At 35.1% G+C, this 19,028-nt stretch overlaps 2 protein-coding genes across 2 annotated transcripts; both read right to left on the reverse strand.

Moving 5' to 3' along the window:
* Positions 1-6,426: 6,426 nt before the first annotated feature.
* Positions 6,427-9,382, reverse strand: LOC104890582 (hypothetical protein). The gene is made up of 2 exons (XM_010676123.3): positions 9,109-9,382; positions 6,427-7,134 (listed from the first exon to the last, which is right to left on the reverse strand). The coding sequence occupies exon 2, from the start codon at positions 7,104-7,106 to the stop codon at positions 6,792-6,794; it is 315 nt and encodes a 104-aa protein (XP_010674425.1). The 5' UTR covers positions 7,107-7,134; positions 9,109-9,382; the 3' UTR covers positions 6,427-6,791.
* A 3,328-nt stretch (positions 9,383-12,710) lies between these two features.
* On the reverse strand, positions 12,711-17,297 carry LOC104890581 (protein kinase STUNTED). The gene is made up of 10 exons (XM_010676122.4): positions 16,704-17,297; positions 16,407-16,492; positions 15,561-15,783; positions 14,750-15,454; positions 14,394-14,642; positions 14,142-14,305; positions 13,956-14,035; positions 13,716-13,863; positions 13,481-13,630; positions 12,711-13,381 (listed from the first exon to the last, which is right to left on the reverse strand). Exons 1-10 carry the CDS (start codon positions 16,912-16,914, stop codon positions 13,133-13,135), a joined length of 2,265 nt encoding a protein of 754 aa, XP_010674424.1. The 5' UTR covers positions 16,915-17,297; the 3' UTR covers positions 12,711-13,132.
* Between the last annotated feature and the right edge of the window lie 1,731 nt (positions 17,298-19,028).

The following is a 19,028-nucleotide window of genomic DNA, read 5'->3' on the forward strand; positions in this document are numbered from 1 at the left end:
TTACTACTTTGTACATAGTAGAGATATAATTAAACGATTCTTGTTGGTTTAGTAATTGTATATGCTTATGTTATATATATGAATGTAGTAAGGCCGATTCTTTTATTATTGTTCAAAAGACATGAATTTGGATTATGAATCATATGACTGGATGAGAATTTATGAAATTTATATATTTGCAGCATGTCTTTGCATTTTTTGGCAACATTTTATACGAATAAAAATTATACTTTAGGCATGAGGTGTATGGAAAATTTTTATATATTAATATTGTACTTTAGAATTGTTTATGATAGATTTTGCCTTAGTGACGAAATCTGATTCAGGGACCACGACAACCAGATAAATATATGATCGTAGAAAAATGAATGCAAATGGAGATTTTCAAGGGAGTGACACCGAGATGGTGACGCGGAAAACCCCAATGAAGGTGGGTAAAAACGTCGGGTGGAAATGAGCCCACCAACCCACTATATGCAATTATCAGCCGAACTAAATGACTCAATACAATCTTAGCTTTTATGATCTAAGTACAAGTAGAATGTAAATAAAGAATATTGAATGCCTTTTTCGTATGTGTTTTTCTCTTAATGCTAGATACTCTTTCTTTGGCTTTTCTGCTTAAATACTTCTACTAGAGCTCGAAATTGCCTTCAACGGATCTTGCCGGAATCTTGGAAAATGCCCCGCAGGACTCTCACTTGATTCCAACTAAATCCCTATCTTGTAGCCACTTTCACGTCGTCTTATTCCCGTTGGAGAATCACTCGAATAATGAACAACTCAATTCCTTTAACTTTGGACAATCGGTTCGGAGCCTGTTGACTTGGCCTGTGCGTCAATGTCTTTTGCTAGAATGTCATCAACCTCACGTCACTCTGTCAATGACCCTGTGTCATTGGGTCAGCGTCAACTCGAAATTTCAGCCATAACAAGAATGATAACACTAAATATCACTTGGTCTAGTGGTAAATACTTTAGAATATAAACTTGAGATCACTAGATCAAATCCTATATTATGTGAATTACATGGAGTAAAACTTCCTTAGAGAGAGCGCGACGTGACATTGTTACTTATTCAATTAGCAACACCTTTTAATATATTAACTAGTATTTGGGCCCGGGCGTTGTCCCAAGTTGGTATTGTGTTTTCGAACTTAATACGCATTTTTTTTTCATTCGCGGTAAAATATATTAAGGAAAACTCAACTTTTAAAAGTTACATATATAATAACGTGGATACTTAAAGCATGATCAAAAGTTGGTTGAGATGGTAATTGTGTCATGTATAATGGCAAGAGGTCATAGGTTCAAATCTTGTTGCAAACTAATTTTACTTTTGTTAATTGACATGACTTATGTACACATTGGACAATTCAAGTGGAGTAACAGAGGTGCCACATGGCGTGTATACATTGTCATGCACGCCTTTTAATATATTTGTATGGACTAGTTATTAGGCCAAGGATGCCGCTGGTAAGAAAAATTTTCATTTATTAATATTGTACATTAAAATAATAACAATAAATTAAATACCACTTGGTCTAGTGGTTAAGACTTTAGTTTATGAAATTGAGGTCACAGGATCAAAACTTATACTATGCAATTTCTAATTTTTTTTAATGTACATTATTACACGAAGTAAAATACTCTTAAGGAGAGCGCCATGTGGCACCGTTTCTTGTTTAGAAACGCTTATTTAATATATCTATGTGGATATAGATTATTAGCAACCAAACTCTGGATGTTTAGAAAAAATAGTCACATACTTACATTTCCTATCATTAGAGATCACAACAAACTTGGATTGCAAACTACTCGATCTCGATTGAATTTTTTTGTGAATCAAGCATGACAAAAAAAAAATGGTTTTTTCACCAAGTATCCCCGAGTTTTCAAAAAATTCAACAGGTACCCATCTTTTCAAAATTCACAAGGCACCACTTTGTTTTATGTAAATACACCCAGATACCCTTAATTACTAACGACAGTTAACGTCGTTAGTTTTAACCCTAATTAAATCCTAATTAGCCCTAATTAACCTATCTTAACCCTACCTTCTAACCCTAACCATTAACCCTCACACCACCCCTCCCCCACCCCCACACCACCTCTGCCCCTCCCCCATCCCAACAACACCCCCATCCGCGCAGCCCTCCATTCCCCACCCCTCGCAGCCGCCTTCCCTTACACCTTCGCAACCCCCAGTCGAGTTTTGCAACCCCTCCCCCCATCCTCGTCGAGTTACGCAGCCCCTCCCCCAACCCCCACCGAGTTTCGCTCCCCTCCCCCCACACCTGTTGATTTTCACTCCCCACCCCCTGTCGATTTCGATTTTTTGGCCTCGAAACTCGATGTGGGTGGGGGGGAGGGGAATGAAACTCGACGGTGGTGGGGTGAAGGGCAGCAAAACTTGATGGAGTGGGGGGAGGGGGAGGGGGGTTGTTGGGGTGGGTTGTGGGTGCTGCGAGGGTGGGGGAGGGGCAGGGGTGGTGGCGTGGTAGAAGGGTGGGGAAGTGGGGTGGTGGGAGGATGGGTTAGGGTTAGAGGTAGGAGTTAGGATTAGGGTTAGAATTAGGATTTAAAAAAAGAAAATTAGAGTTAATGACTAACGGTTGTTAACGCCGTTAGTCATTAAGGGTATTTGAGTGTATTTACATAAAATTGAAGAGTGCCCTGTGAATTTTGAAAACATGGGGGTACCTAACGAATTTTTTGAAAACTCGGGGTACTTGGTGAAAAATCGGGAAAAAAAAAATTACATTTTGATGTGTAACCAACATGACTATTGACTTGAGTCTCAAAATTATCTAATGGTTTAAAGTTCATACTGCATAGGAATAACATAATTTCATAAAACCTTTCTATCAAACTCAACATATATCTATTACATATACCAGGTGTACCTCCAAGCCACTCATCACGAGAATATTTATAGTACACCTGGGTGTACCATGCTCATGGTACACCCAAGACTATTTTCTCCAAATGAGCAAAATGAGCGAATGAACAAATAAGCAAAATGAACAAATGAGCAAATGATCAAACACTCTTATTACAAAATGAGCAAAATGAGCAAATGAGTAAATGAGCAAAATGCCATATGAGCAAATTTGGTGTCAAATGAGCACCTAAACTTCTAATTTATTACAAAAATACCCCTGAGTGTACCATGAGCATGGTACACCCGGATGTATCATGAGTGAACTCCGAAAACAATAATTCTTATCTTTTTGCCTCACCCATTTGCACAGTTATTTAGGTATATGATTATTGACTAATGAGGTGATAAAATTAGAATGGTGTAAGGCACAATATGGGTATGTAGCCATACTTACTACTCATTATCACAATTCATCAATCACCACATTAATTGGTCCACATAGCTTGAGGAAGTAGCACATGGGCATAAATGAGAAATTCATGATAATATTTAGCTTAAAAAATACTTTTATAATATAATGTTGTGTACCTGTGTAATAGTCAAACTTCTACCATAAATATTATACACGGTGAAACAAAGAGAGTAAGAACTACCAAGTCAAAACTTTGAAGTTGTCTAACCTAGGAAGTTTACAAGTTTAGTCTATTATCTCAAAAAATTATCTATGAAGTTAAAAACGAATTTAACCATGGAAATTACTCACTAATATGGTTTTTATCTTTGATGATTTATAATATTTTGCTCAACTTTTTAGGTCTTGTTCTCTTAAATGAATTCTAACTAATAAAAAGAGTACATTGATTGGTTACGTTTAGGGAAATTTCATGAGGTAACTTTGGAGTTTGGCTTAATTCTCAAAATACCCTTATTGAATTTTGAAGTTCAAAGTTTAGGTTTCAACGGTACCTTAGAAAATTAATGCACTTGAATTTCGGTGTATGATAAGGGTATATTGAGTCCAAACGCAAAGTTCAGGGTATATGAAGAATTCCCCAAACGTGAAAGATAATTTGAGAATTACGTCAAAGCTCAAAAATACCGGAGTTAATTTCCATTATTTTTATCATCAAATGAAGTTGTTAAAGTGAGGGAAAGCCGGCAACAATTTGCTTGCACACTTGCGTTAACTTTAGCTTCAAAGCAACTTAGCAAACAACATGGTTTATTTTCTTTCGCGAATCAGCGGTAAAATTTTGTTATATAGCCGATTGAAATTAATATTTCTTGTCAAACTGTCAAGTGAAGTTGTTATGGTGAGGGAAAGTTGGCAACAATTTGCTTGCACATTTATGTTTATCCTCCTCTTGAAAGCAACTCAGAATTGTTATTTACTTTAGGCATGGTTTAATTTACTTCATTTTCGTGAAAAAGGGGTGGAATTTATCATATTGATTTGCATTCTCTTGGTTGCAAATCATAACTGTTTCGGTTGCTTGAACTAATTGAACACAAAAATTTAAGATAAGGACGTTTGGAGCACGTTGTTTTCATCTCTGCTTTCTAGTAATTACAAGTTACATCGGCACTACGGCAGCAATAAGCCAGATAACCGCAGCATAAATAAGATGTTGGGGGTGCTTGATAATTAGCTTATAAGTGGATTTTTCATTGACTTTTGCATTTTTGGTTTTTTCATGTGGTCAAACAGTAAAAAAAAAAAAAAGTATTTATAACTACCATTTTGGATAACTAGAAAACCAACTTTTTATCCAAAAGCTAGTTTTAGAAGCTATTTGCATTGGCTTTTGGCTTTCGCATTCATTTTGCATTAAACAGTTAACATTCATAGTTGATTTTACCAAACACTTCCATAAACAACCAACATGAAAAGTTAGTAAAATCAGTTGGTAAAACTAGCCAAATAAAACTACCAACAATCGACAACTAACAACAAATTGTCAATATCTAGGCTCTAACCATCTCTCAACGTGAAAAATTTGAAGGTCTACTTGAGAACATCCTCTAAAACATAATACAAGAAGTGAAAGTATTGTATCAGACGGTCTGACCGAAACTTTCGGTCGGACTGTTGTTCAAATATCCCTGCTATGGCGTTCTTGGCTGAAAGAAGTGGAAGAAGACCCGTTTGTGAGACTAGAGGAGACATCCCAGCCAGACGAACCCCCGACAGTGTGAGTTGTTGCAGAAACAATCCCCAACAACATCGTAGACATCATTCAAAATTTTATATTCATTCTTCGTCGTCAAGAAACTATACGCTGGATTTGTTTACAATCAGCATGAAGCTTTATTAATTTAAAATCTATTTTTTTTAATTCAAAGATACAACTCACCATTACAACTCACCATTGCAATAAATAATCTTTTAAGTTGAAGAACAAAAATGGCGGTTGAATGAATTTCTTTCAGGTTTAATAGTTTTTCTTTTAGTCGATTTTTTCTTTTCAGTTAGTCGAATTATTTTTTCAGTTCGTTGGCCTATTCTTTCATTGTTGTGTTTATCCTTTCATTTGGTTACTTTATTCTTTCAGTTGGTTATTTATTCTTGTGAAACTATTATTTGTTAAATGAAAGAATAAGAAAAACTAACTGAAACGATAATATAAGTAACTGAAAACTAAGTTGCTTTCATTTAGACCTAAGTTACTTTCATTTAGACCTAACTTACTTTCAGTTAGACCTAAGTTACTTTCAGTTAGACCTAAGTTACTTTCATTTAGAGGTAACTTACTTTCATTTAGACCTAAGTTACTTTCAGTTAGACCTAAGTTACTTTCAGTTAGACCTAAGTTACTTTCATTTAGAGGTAACTTACTTTCATTTAGACCTAAGTTACTTTCAGTTAGACCTAAGTTACTTTCATTTAGACCTAAGTTACTTTCATTTAGAGGTAACTTACTTTCATTTAGACTAACTGAAAAAAATGAAGACTAACTGAAAACAAATTAAGACTAACTGGAAAAAAATGAAGACTAACTGAAAAAAAAAATGAAGACTACCTGAAGAAAAATGAAGACTACCTGAAACTCAAGTGAAGTGGTCCGACGAGAATATTGTGTCGGACGAGTCCGACACAATACGAACTCATACAAGAAAATCCAAGTTGTAATCTCATATAGTAATCTTGGTGAATGAACTATAAAGGTAGACGATTGACCAATATGTAAAGATGGACACTCGAAAGAATCAAATGTTGAAATAGCATCCGATGTTGAGCATAGATTCATGATCTTTTGAATTTGGTTACTTTTAGAGAAGGTCGTCCTAATTTTCTCCTTTGTACTCTTTTTTTCTTAAAGAAAAGAAAGAAGAAAGAGTATGATCAATTCAGGGAATATGTACTTCATTATTTAAGAAAGATGCTTCACAACATCTATTGTTTCTTCACCAATTATATAATTCAGCTGAAAACTAAAACATCACCATAACTTCAACACATCTGCCTATCTGACATTTGCACGCTGCAAGCTCATAAGATCCCCAGAAAAAAGGAAATACAAGAAAAGATTAACAAGCTCTCGGAATATAATGCCGAATAGATTGACCTTTCAGTATACAAACATTAAACTCAGGAACTCCTGTTCAAGGCAACAATGCCAAATTTTATGCAAGTGCTCTTGTTAATACTAGCAAAACTGAGTAACTGATGGTCCCTAAGCAAAAATTAAATGGTGAAGCTTTACAGCCTTTCGTCGTGTCCAATTAATCAGCAAGATAGCCATATAAAGTGAGCTTTAGACCCTGTGTTACATATATAAGTTGACATAAACAAATCTATTAGTCATCCAGAAAAGGCAGAAATATGTCTTTTTTCCGTGTTTCCAGTTCAGCCAAGATATCCAGATCCAATTTCCAAAACTACTATGAAGATGAGCAACCCCTACAACTATTTGGGTGGCTTATCTACTTTAGCGGATGCAGAAGAACTACTATTAGCAGACTCCTCAGTTTGAGCAAGTTGACGTAGACGCTCTTGAAGGCCTCGGACTCTGGACTCTGTCCTGCGCAGCTTCCTCCATCTGTATGCGAACCACATCCCAAATCCACCATACACAACCAGATAAGATCCCCACACATAAGGGTATGCTTCTGCATGCTCCTTCAGTTCACGATACTTTGCTTCAATATTTCCTACAAATCCAATAGCTGGATCGCTACTGCTTGTTTGTTCAGTACCTTCTGCCTTTTGTTCTGTAGCCATTTTCAGTCTCTATCCCCTTCTTCAATGTCTGAAATCAGCCACATATAATAGAATTTTTTCTAAGGAAATCATTGGTGTTTTGAATTTAATAAGTAGACCACGATAATTATTTGACTTCAAGAAGCAAAGAAGATGTCAATAATGACAACAATGAAATCTGGATCTACTTCAATGAAATGAAAGATCTTCAGATAAGTTGGTGATGTGGTATCTAACTCAATCGAGCTATACGAAAGCCACAGACATATCCCAATAAGAGCTATAGTGGAGCTGCCCAATCTTATGTATAAATCGAAAGAAGGTAAGCAAAATATATGAAGACATGCCAATTCAGGAAATTAAGATTGTCAAAACATTAAACTAAAATAGCACCTCATTAACTTTTTGAGCTGTAACGCTAGATCTAACGGTCTCAAAAAATGATTTACTGAAAGCTTCAAGACCCACCTTTAGATACAAGCTGGAGTCAAGCACCGACACTTAGCTTCAGCATTTGAGGATATTAGGATGAATAGTATGAAGAACATCTAAACGATAATGGAAGTGAGAGAGAACAGCTAAGGCAGATAGAGTCTATGGAAGCCGGAAGGCGAGTGCATCACAGTACTAGAAAGACTAAGGAACTTTAAAGAATTTCTTTTTCATAAGATCCAAACTGGATATGATAAATGACTGAACTAAAAAATTTTGTCTCATTATTCAACGATTAGCTTGCATTGTCATCTCTTATCTCCAAATAAATCACTTCATAAACCCTTCTCGTACATAAATTTATGATAACTATTTGGATTCAGATTCTAGCTTGTATTAACTCACCTAATTCCAAGCCTAGTATCAACTCCAATATATATAACCATGTGCGAAACTCTGAATCCAAATTAGTAGTAAAATACTACTGATAGTGTTCTCCATGTGATATTCATGAAAGATTCGACGATCGATCCCCATTAAAGAGAGTTAGTTTAGTCATGTAACATTAATGTCACACAAATTATTGGATAACACATGTGTATCGTATAAGATATACTAATACTCACTCCATAGTAGATTAAAGTTACCATATCAATGTATATAAGTCACTCAATCTATTGTTCAATACCATGGCAACAGAAAAACTATGCAACGTACAAGCTATCTCCTCTCCCTTTCCAGTGAGAAACTGAATTATATGTACAAAGATTGCCCATAGTTATGTAATCCTTGTGTTCCTACACTAGATATTAGTTTGGAAATCCTAAAGTTCTTTTGTAATCGGATAAAGCCTACAAATATAAAGGGAGGATAGTATGGAGTATGGACATCCATCTCTTGCCTGATGAGCTCAAAAAGAGACTCCTTAAGATCATTGTGGGAGGTGCAAGAAGCTAATTTAAGAGGAGTAGCAAGTAACTATTTGCATTTCTCGGAAGCGACGAATTGGCAAGCAGATTAGTAGCTAAAAGTAGAGTCACACAAGGAGAAAAGATTGTTGTTTTTGACATTCCACCAACGAGTTTCGTTCAGATTCTTTGTGAAGACATTTCAATGATCGCTAATTACACGCTAATTGATATAGTTAATCTGTCTTATTCGTCCATTACTTTTAGGTGAGACCATAAATTCTAAAAGCCAAATTAACCCAAATCTCCAAATTGTAAACAAAATCACACTAAACAAAGAGAAAACAGATGCACATTGATAAAATTTCCAATAAACCTAACATATGTAATGTATACTCCACAATCAAGCAAGCATTACAATAAATTAAATCCATTGATCTTCATCAGAGCACCCAATTCATTTACTAGTATTACTTCTACAAGGGTAATTTTAACAGTACTCCTAAATGAGAAACAAAAGAAAATAACACAGTTTTTTCACAATTCAGTCAAGCATTTCAACAAACACATAATGGGCAAAAAAAAGGTTGAGAATTTTGCTCACGTAATTCATATGTATTCGACATTTTTCAACTCATCAACTGAAAAATGAAACTGAAGGAAAGAGAAAGTTATTGACTTACTATCAGTGTTGAAGATTCTGGGTAAAATCAAATTGGAGAAGTTGTGAGGTTTGAAGATGATGAAGTTGTTAGCTATTCACCACCGCGGGTTCGAATCCGACTGCGCGAATCATCAACTTCCGTCGACTGCCGAACGGTCGAAAAGACGAAGACGAGAATCCACTGACCACTGGGTTGTTAACTTGTGTCAAAAGTTGAAGAGGGGAAGAGAAGCTGAATTGGGGTAAACTGTAAACATGGTTTTTTTTAAAATAAGTTTGTGGGTTCTTCTTAGGAAAAATTGTGAAATAGTACCTTTTGTATCACTGGTTTTGTGAACTAGTACCTTTATTGTTTATTTTTGTCAACTAGTACCTTTAAGTTGTGAAATCTTTTATTTGCAGTACCTTCACTAAATTTTCCGGGCAAAACAGTCAACATTCCGACGTTGACTCCTGATTTCCCACCAAATTTTGCGCGTGAGTTACACATCTAAGTTTAGAACCCCTCTCTCCCACTCGCCTAAAATATTACTCCCATTTAACTCAATCCCTTTCCCCAAAAACAAAAACCTTGACCACTATACTCAAAACTCTCCCATTCTCACCCGTTTTGTGGTCCACAAAGACAAAATGCAGTAACTTTCCACAGAAGGACGATGACTCAGCTTACCAGAACAATCCAAAGGAAGAAAGAGACAGAGAGGAGAGAGAATGTGATAAGAGAGAGAGAATTTACTGAAAATGAATAGAGGTTGGTGAGAAAGTAAAGATGGGAGATGAAAGAGTGGGAAATTGGGGGGAAAATGGAGTTAAAAGAGGAGAGTGAGAACACGCTCCTTCAGAAGAAAAAAGGCCAAATTTGGTGGAAATCAGAAGTCAACGTCGGAATGTTGACTGTTTTGCCTGGAAAATTTAGTAAAGGTACTGCAAATAAAAGATTTCACAACTTAAAGGTACTAGTTGACAAAAAAAAAACAATAAAGGTACTAGTTCACAAAGCCAGTGCTACAAAAGGTACTATTTCACAATTTTTCCTTCTTCTTAACATAAATTAACCTTTCGATTAATTATGAATAAGTTAATATTGTATCTACCTTTAGTATAAATGACTTAAATTACAATATCATTCTATTAGATAGTAACACGTATCATAATTTCAATGTTGACTTATTTGAGAAGATTAACAAAAGGTTCACTTAATAAAAACATTTTTTTCTTTTTTTATTACAAAAAAAAACTGAAGAAAAGAGTAAATTAAAGTGATTGATTTTTTTCAAGATTTGTAAGGACTAAGGAGAAGTGTGTTGCTAGATTAAAACTTCGTACACGTTAATATGAATCAAATACACAAGCAAGATCCTTTGGGAGCGAGGGTTCGGTTGAGATTGATGTTTGGTATATTTCTTGTACCCACTTTGTTAATTAAAATGGTTTATTCATCAAGTATTACTGAATTTTCAACTTATTCATCGTATATCTCTTATTCAAATTTCGCCAAAAAACCTATAATTTTTTTTTAACGAGTGTATCGGAATCCACCACTGAAGTTTTTTTTATAGATATATTCAATTGTCGTTATTGACTAACCGAGTTGATTGGTGACCCTATTATAGTATGCATTATTGCTTAATAGTTAATATGGACAAACTCAGCCACGAAAATTCTATAACTCAAGTTCTATGGTCAAATTCTACCCCATAAAATCTAACCACATAAGTGTCTAATCTCTTCGACATAAAATAACTGAATTGAACTAAATTGAATTGAATTGGACTGAACTGATTGCAACTAAATTGAAATGAACTGAATTGAATTGAACTGCTTGCAACTTTAACTGAATTAAATTATAACCAATAGAAATGATAATTAGAGCTCAACTGAACTGATTGCAACTGAATTGAACCGGTTAAAACTGAACTAAACTGAATAGAACTAAACTAAACTGAAAATAAGTTGAGAAGAACAAGCCCTAAACCTCTCTTATTGTTGGTATTGCATCAAAAGTGAACGACTTTGGTGTTTTGTCTTTGAATTGACAAATTTTGGTGAGATTGGGGTTGATAGAAGAGAGAAAAATATAGAGAGTTTATTAAGGGTTAACAATAAACAACTACTACCTCCGTTTCTTTTTAATTGTTACACTTTGACATTTTACACTATTCACAAATTGCACTTTGACCCTTGTTTGTGATTTATACGTGAATAAAAACATATTTATGTGGGATCTTATTAGATTCGTATTAGTATGTATTTTATTAATATGTAGTTTTTATATTTTTTACAAGTACAAAATTAGAGATATAAAGGCTCAAAGTAGTGCATCGGCATGCGTGAAAAGTGTAAGTGTAACAATTAAAAAGATACGGAGGTAGTATATATTATTACGCGTGTTCATTATGGCTCCAAAGCAGTGTTAACATGTGTTTGGGTAAGGGTATTCACTTAGCATATTTGTAAAAAAACAAATTCCTTGTATTTACTAAATTTTGATATCGAGTGTACATGATGAATAAGTTAAAAACTCAAGAATATTTGGTGAAAAATTGAAAAAAAAAACTAACTTTTTAGAACTTCATTTTTCGAGATGAACTAAACTTGAGAAATACAACTAAAGAATATGAACCAACTTATATATGGAGCATAAAGAACTGTATCATTTTGACGTGTGGCGCAACTAGTTACCTGAATTGATTAAACAGTTTTAGCATCTTTTTCTGGTAATCCCTTTATTTTCCCTTAGCTGTTATATCGACTTACCTCGGTATCAAAAACAAGTAAATTTTACACAAACGACATATCTTGCATGGTTGTACAAGGTACCATTCCAGCATTCCTGATTCATGATAGTATTATGGCATGTGACTCTACAGGGGAATCACCCCCACAGTCACACACAAGTGAAAGTGCATAATGTCAATATTGTCATGCAGATTTCAGACAAATACTACTCCCTACTTTTTTTTTATTATTATTAGGAAATTAAGTCAGCCCAAGGGCTAACCCCTACCAAGGCTACTAGCCTTGTAGGAACTACCAGTACATTGGCTGATAAAGCATGCAAAGCATGCTAAGAAAATACCCCAACATAATGTTGGGGGTAAGGATCGAACCCCTGACCTCAAGGATCAGAGGAGAGTGCTCTACCACATGAGCTAGCTCCTCATCCTTAAATACTACTCCCTATTTACCTTTTGCCTTTACCATTGTAAATATTACAATCACTCACATTCACACCCAAGAAAACATATGGATATGGTACTATTAAGACTTGCTTAAAATTCACTAACAGACCAACAGTTGAACTCCTGAGTCCTGACTCCTGATTCTTCAATGTTTTTCGAACTTTCAAGCCTTGATCAACCCCAGCTCAAGAGGAGTGGTAAACCAATAACGACGATAATTCAGGTAATTTTGGAAAGTGAATAAGTGATTTTGAGGGACCTTATCGAACCCAAAGAAAAATACAAGGCATTTCTCGAATATGTTGTGACTGTATCATGCAACGATTACATAATATATATTCTATTAACTACTTCTACAACTTGTAAAACAATATCGAATATGGTTGATACTTCGACTTCGTTATAAACAATGGTCGATGAAAACAAACACGAGAGCCAAGAAGATAAACAGCATTTTCTGCCTATAGAAAATGAAGTTCAAAGAGAAACATAAAGTCCCTCCAAATTATTCACATGTTACAACTTGCAATAACCAAAACAGATAATCTAGTGGAACAAGCAATAAACCTTCATTAGGTACATCAGTTCATGCAGCTAGCTCATACAACTTTGCACTTGGTTGTACCTTCAACATTTTTATCAATTTTTATTTACTTCTTTTCTGGGCTAAATTCGATCATTGGAATATGAACTCATGGCAGCAACTAGCTAGACCAGGAGGAGGGTAAATAACACTTGCGCACATCCTCTCATCCAAAGCCTATAACGTCAAAATGAAAACAAAAACTGACAGCTATACACGAGAAATTAACACTAACGGAAGCACTCGCCTTGTTAAAACGTTCTCACATAGATATACAGTTAATCAAAACTTGAAGAGCGGCTCCATCTACCTTTCAGGTAATCCTCTAAGGATATATTTGGCTCAGTACTACTAATAGAGGCATTGTCATCTTCTACCAGACCAAGCAAAGCCACATTTAGATGGGATTGAAGAATCTCAGAGCGTGGTGTCTCACCTTCCAAAACCTCAAAATCTAAAGGATAACTATTCACTTGCTGCTTCGCCCAGTTGGTTACTTCAATATCACCTTGGAGCAACTTCAAAACCTGGGAATCATACACAGGTTGATTAAGTTTTCAATAAGCATATGATATGACCGCATCAAACATATATAGAGAATCAAAACCACGGGAGAGATGACTTACATTGCCTATACGGGGTCGTGTTTGAGGTTCGCGTCTTATGCAAAGCGTCGCAGCCAAAACCAGTCTTTCAATTTGTTCATGATCATAGTCGCTGCCTAATCTAGAATCTAACAACTGAGACAGCTTCTCATCCTTTAATATCGTATTTGCCTGCATAAATTGTTGATTGGTATTTGTATGAGCATTGGCCACTGAGAAACATTCTAGTTTCTAGGAAAGAATCTAAGACACATACCCAAATGACGAGGCTCTCCTTGCCCTTTGGATTTCTGTTATCTATTGGCTTCCTTCCTGAAAGAAGCTCAAGAAGCACAACACCAAATGAATAGACATCCATCTTGTCAGTCACTTTCCCATGCATGAAGTATTCTGGGGCTAGGTACCTGCCACATTTTATAATTTAAGGAACATTGCTCAGTTTAGATGTTAGAAATTTTAGGTGAGACGAAAACTCGGAAAGGAGAAATTTACGCACCCAAAGGTTCCCGCAACATCCGAAGAAGCCAAGTGAAAAGGTGCACTCGAAGACCATGTTGCAAGTCCGAAATCTGCAAGCTGAAAGGACCAAAATAGATCAAGTGTTAGCAATATAACCAGATTACTGTGTGATCCAGCACATAACATTGATGACAAATATTGCTTGCTTCAAAAGCTAGTGTACCTGGGGATCAAATTCATCAGAGAGGAGAATGTTTGAAGATTTAACATCGCGATGAATCACAGATTGTGAGCCTCTGTTGTGTAAATAGTCTAATGCCTCTGCCATCCCCAGTGCCACCTTATATCTCTCTTCCCAACCAAATCCTCCCGCATTAGTCTCATAACCTGTTTAACAATATAGAGTATTATGTTAGGCAAAAAGAATCAGCCCATTTTATATTCATATAGAAGAAAGCAGAATTCTCTAACGTACCATGAAGATTCTCTTCTAAGCTTCCTCTTGACAAGAAATTATAGACCAGGATTAGACTCCCTTCCTCGAAACAAAATCCACACAAGGATATGATATTCTTGTGACTGATTGTTGTAATGATCTCAATTTCAGCAATGAACTCCTCCAACGCATTCTCTGATGGCTTCAATATTTTTACAGCGAGCTCCTTCCCGTCAGGTAGACACCCTTGGTAAACCTGACTACTGCCTCCTTTTCCAACCATTTTCTCTACATAAAGACAAGCAGAAGTGTGAGGAATTTAAGCAAACCTGATTACCATAAGACGACAAATTTTAAGACACGAGATAAAAAATAAAAAATAAAAACAAACAAACCTGGTGCAAAATCTGAAGTAGCTGACTGAAGTTCCTGGTAAGCAAACAATTTACAGGTGGATGAGTACTTCTCATGGAGTCCTTGGAGTTCCTTCGCCAGATAATTGAATCCGTTAAAAGGAGATGAAGGAACAGAGGATGCAACATCACCAACTGGAACAATTGCACCACTCTCCCCATTCAGATCAGACAAATGACTGTCCATTTGAGCAGACTCACGTCTCTTTCTATCAGGGTGAACAACCATTGAAGAACGCCGCCCCGGAAATCTCAATACCCGGCGAACCATGGATGATTTCCGGCTTGGAACCTTATTTGAGTCATGATGCCTGGGTAAAAACACCCGTCGAAGCATCGGCCAACCAGGTTTTGACTCATGTAGTTCTTGACTTATAATAAACTCTGGTACTTCAGAAGCATCAATTGCTTGATATGGCACCAAAGCCAATGATCTATCCTCTCTTTCATCAGTGGAAGAACCATCTAGCATGTCATCACAAGAATAATCTGCCCAAGCGGAGATGGGAGCACAGCTCAAATACCTCTTTATCAAGGTACTTCTTCTAGCTCCAGAGCAATGCTTATCAAAAACATCAGAAGCTTCCTGCCCAGATGCCGCTGTTTTAGTGGGAGAATGCCCATCACTATCCACTTCTACATTGTCAACTTTTGATCCAGAAACCAATCGAGACTGTTTACAATTTCCTGCTCAATCAAAACAAAAGTTATTAGATCTTATGAGACACTGACCTTGCAACAATACAGTTAAACCAAGAAACAACAGCCAACTAATCACAAGAGAATGAATTACCAGCTTCTCTACGATACACAATTTTTCCGCTATCTACAGCAAAAACCGAGAAATTGTGTGGTAATTTCCTCGCACAGTACTTGGCTACTGAAGTTGGGGATCGAATCATGTGCTGGGCTTTACAAGTTCCTAGAATTAGTGTAGCACTTTCATATGCTTTGGCTTCTCGAACTAAAATCTTTCGCAAAGACGAACCCCTGCACACCTTTAGCTTCAGATCAACCTGAACAAACAATTCACTCAATTAACCTCGACATTCACACAAAAAAGAGGCATCTACAATCAAGTCTAATATCAGAAATAAAAATGACAATAATTACCAGGAAGAAAAAGCTACATAATCAAAACCCACTAATCAAATTTTAACCACCAAAACTATCACATCCCAAAATGACTTGCACTAAATTGATTGGTAGTAATACAAGACTTCTAGCTTACCTTGACATTAATTGCAAATTGCAAGTACAATTTACAAATCAAAGCCACCTTGTTAAAATGTGGTTTGAATTATGCATAAATTTTTAAAAGCAACCAATAATTGAGAATCAAAACTCCCAAAAAAAAATTGCATTGTAGATCACTAACAAAAAAAAAGTCCAACAAATTATCCTTGTTAAATCATGAGTAAACAGTGATGGGCTATGACTTGAACAAATCAATGCAATCTAATTTAAGAACCAACAAAAATTAAATGAAACATCAGTAATTAAATTATAAACCCATGTAAGTAATTAAATTAAATAACCATATGAATAAATACAAAAATCAAAACTCAACAAATTCCACACTTACACTAAATTCAACAAAAATACAACAATATTTTCCAAAAAAAAAACAAATACAAACCTGCTTTAGATGACAAAATCCTTCGTAAACAGCAAGCGTAGAATCAAATGTCTTCACCAAAGAAAGAAGCGTCGATTGCTCAACTTCTGCTCCAACCCCACAAAAACACAAAAACAAAAAATGCAACAAAATTAAGCTCCAGAAAACAAAGAAAAACACACACACACAAATTACAAAAATCCACAAAAAAGTGAAAAAACCCAACAACAAAAAAATAGAAAAAATGCAACAAAATTAAGCTCCAGAAAAAAGGAAAAAAACCCAACAACAACAAAAAAAACTAGAAAAAAAACAAACCAGTTGAAGAATGAAGAACATGAAGAGCAACAACAAGATCTCCAGGTTGAGCAACTTTCATAAGGGCCCACGTAAGAAGTTCTTTACTTTGTTGGTCTAATCTCACTCCAACTAACACACTTCTTCTACCGGAATTTTCACCGCCGGAAAATTCTCCGGCGACATTAACATCTCCATTGTTATTTTTCTGGGTTTTCTTCACTAATTTCATCTGGGTAAACAATTATATGTTATACCCAGATCTCTATAATCTATGAATTTGATTTAATTTAGGGAAGAACACACAAAATGATTTGTTTTTGTTGTTGTTGTTATTTTAAGAGTAGCTTTTTTCTCCCTGAAAATTGCAAAATAATAGTCCCTTGTTTTACTGTTTCTTGCCTTTTTAGAGTAGAAATTTTGGCACTTTCTCTCTCCTCTCTCGCAGTTTACGCTAACATGCTTGCATTCGTGGTTTGAGGAGAGTGGGGGTTTATTTCTTTCAAGTTTGATGATTCCTAAATTATTTTAATGGAGGAGGTGAGATTTTTAGTCTTTTTTTCTTTTTGGTTTCTTTCTTGTTGTTTAGCTATGACATCACTTTGTTGTTTTTTTGGGTTAATTTATTGTGATGTACTAATATGTATGAACTATGGAGTATTCTCCATCAAGATTCTTTGTCAAGCATAAATTCTTATAGCCATTCAATTCAATGTATGATAACATTTTTTAGTAATACTATTAACTTTCACATGCATGAATATTTTGATTTAATGATTATAATTATGTGGGTGTGTTCTTTTAATCTTCAAAAAGAATAAATTTTATGGCGTATCAACGGTAAATATAAGGGTGCAGATGTGTAATTAACACACTTTAAATGCTTAAAACTATATTATTGTGGGAATTTTTTTTGTAAGTTTAGTTTAATAATGCATATGCTCTCCGTCCCAACTAATGTTCTTATTTGCAACCTTGATACTATTTATATGTAGTGAGAATATTCTAATTCTTTCTAATATATAAGAAAAATATTGTCATGAAGGGTCTTGTTTGTTTCGCCTACATAAATACATTACGGAATTCAAACTTTTATATTTTTTTTACTAATATGTAATTTAAGATACTAATGATAGAAAACATGCATTGACAAATCTGAAAAGGAGAAATATAAACATTTTTTGGAGATGGATGGAGCATTTAACATGGGAATAACAAAATTCCCTCATTAGTCACGGAAGATTTACATTATTAGATGCACATTTCGGATAATAAGTTTTTATGTCTGTTTACCAAAGATAACAAGTCAAAGTACATATATCAATAAGACTTTCCCATAATGTTATTATTAAATTATTTATCTTAATAGACAAATTATCCACTTATAAATGTTTGTTTGGTATACAGAAAATTATGTAACCAATAAAAATATTCATGATTTTTCAAATTGGGTAATTATTTGGTTGACCAATCGGAAAAATGTGGGGGGATGAAAATTCTTGGGAAATTGAAATTCCCACAAAACGTGAGAATTTATTCACCTAGCCCCCTTGGTCATTTAAGATTCCAACATCATGGTAATTTGAAATTCCTTGATGTCAACTAAACACATTAGTGAATTTCCTAGGAATTACATAAAGGAAATAACACTCGAGGAAAATGATATTTCCCACGGGAATCAAATTCTCGTGTATACCAAACCGCCACTAACTATTAGAGCTGATCAAATATGCCCAGTCCGCCCCGATTTTTTTTCCAGGATTGGGCATAATTTTTTGGCCCAATTTTGAGTCTCGTCCGACTCGATTTTTTTGGCTTTGGGACGAGTTTTGGGAAAGGCGAATATGATTTTTTATTTTAAATTTCGACCCGGCGGGATTTTGATATGACATAACGGGTTTCGGTTCAGGCACAGAAAAGTGGCCTTAAATTTGGTCCGACTCGACCAGTATGCAATTTTTTGAGGTACTCCCTCCGTTTCAAAATATAAGGCATGCACGATGTTCAAGGTCGAACTTTGACCGTTAATTACTCTCAATATATGTTAATATAAAATTCTAAAAAATAATGTTATTATAGTATTTTTCAAAACGAATCCAACGGTATGATTTTTATAATTTTTATTTATCATATTATGAGAGATATTTGTATTCAAAACAAATTTTCGTAAAGCGTGAATGCCTTATATTTTGAAACAGAGGGAGTATAATTTGGCCCGAATCTGATCCAATACATGATCACCTATACTAAGTGTATTAATTTCTTTTCCTATATCTCATCAAGGGAAAAGGTCTCATTTCCCATAGCATTCACATAAAACATAAATGGTATAACAATGAGTAGACC

Source organism: Beta vulgaris, chromosome 4, assembly GCF_026745355.1.
Source record: "Beta vulgaris subsp. vulgaris cultivar EL10 chromosome 4, EL10.2, whole genome shotgun sequence".
NCBI lineage: Eukaryota > Viridiplantae > Streptophyta > Magnoliopsida > Caryophyllales > Amaranthaceae > Beta > Beta vulgaris.

What these genes read in the sequence shown, in the direction of transcription:
- LOC104890582 (XM_010676123.3), bottom strand. Translation starts at nt 7,106, where the DNA reads ATGGCTACAGAACAAAAGGCAGAAGGTACTGAACAAACAAGCAGTAGC.
- LOC104890581 (XM_010676122.4), bottom strand. Translation starts at nt 16,914, where the DNA reads ATGAAATTAGTGAAGAAAACCCAGAAAAATAACAATGGAGATGTTAAT. An exon ending in GATTTTGTCATCTAAAGCAG is followed by an intron (nt 15,784 to 16,406) that starts GTTTGTATTTGT and finishes TTGTTTGTTCAG; the next exon opens with GTTGATCTGAAGCTAAAGGT. An exon ending in CACGACCCCGTATAGGCAAT is followed by an intron (nt 13,382 to 13,480) that starts GTAAGTCATCTC and finishes TATGATTCCCAG; the next exon opens with GTTTTGAAGTTGCTCCAAGG.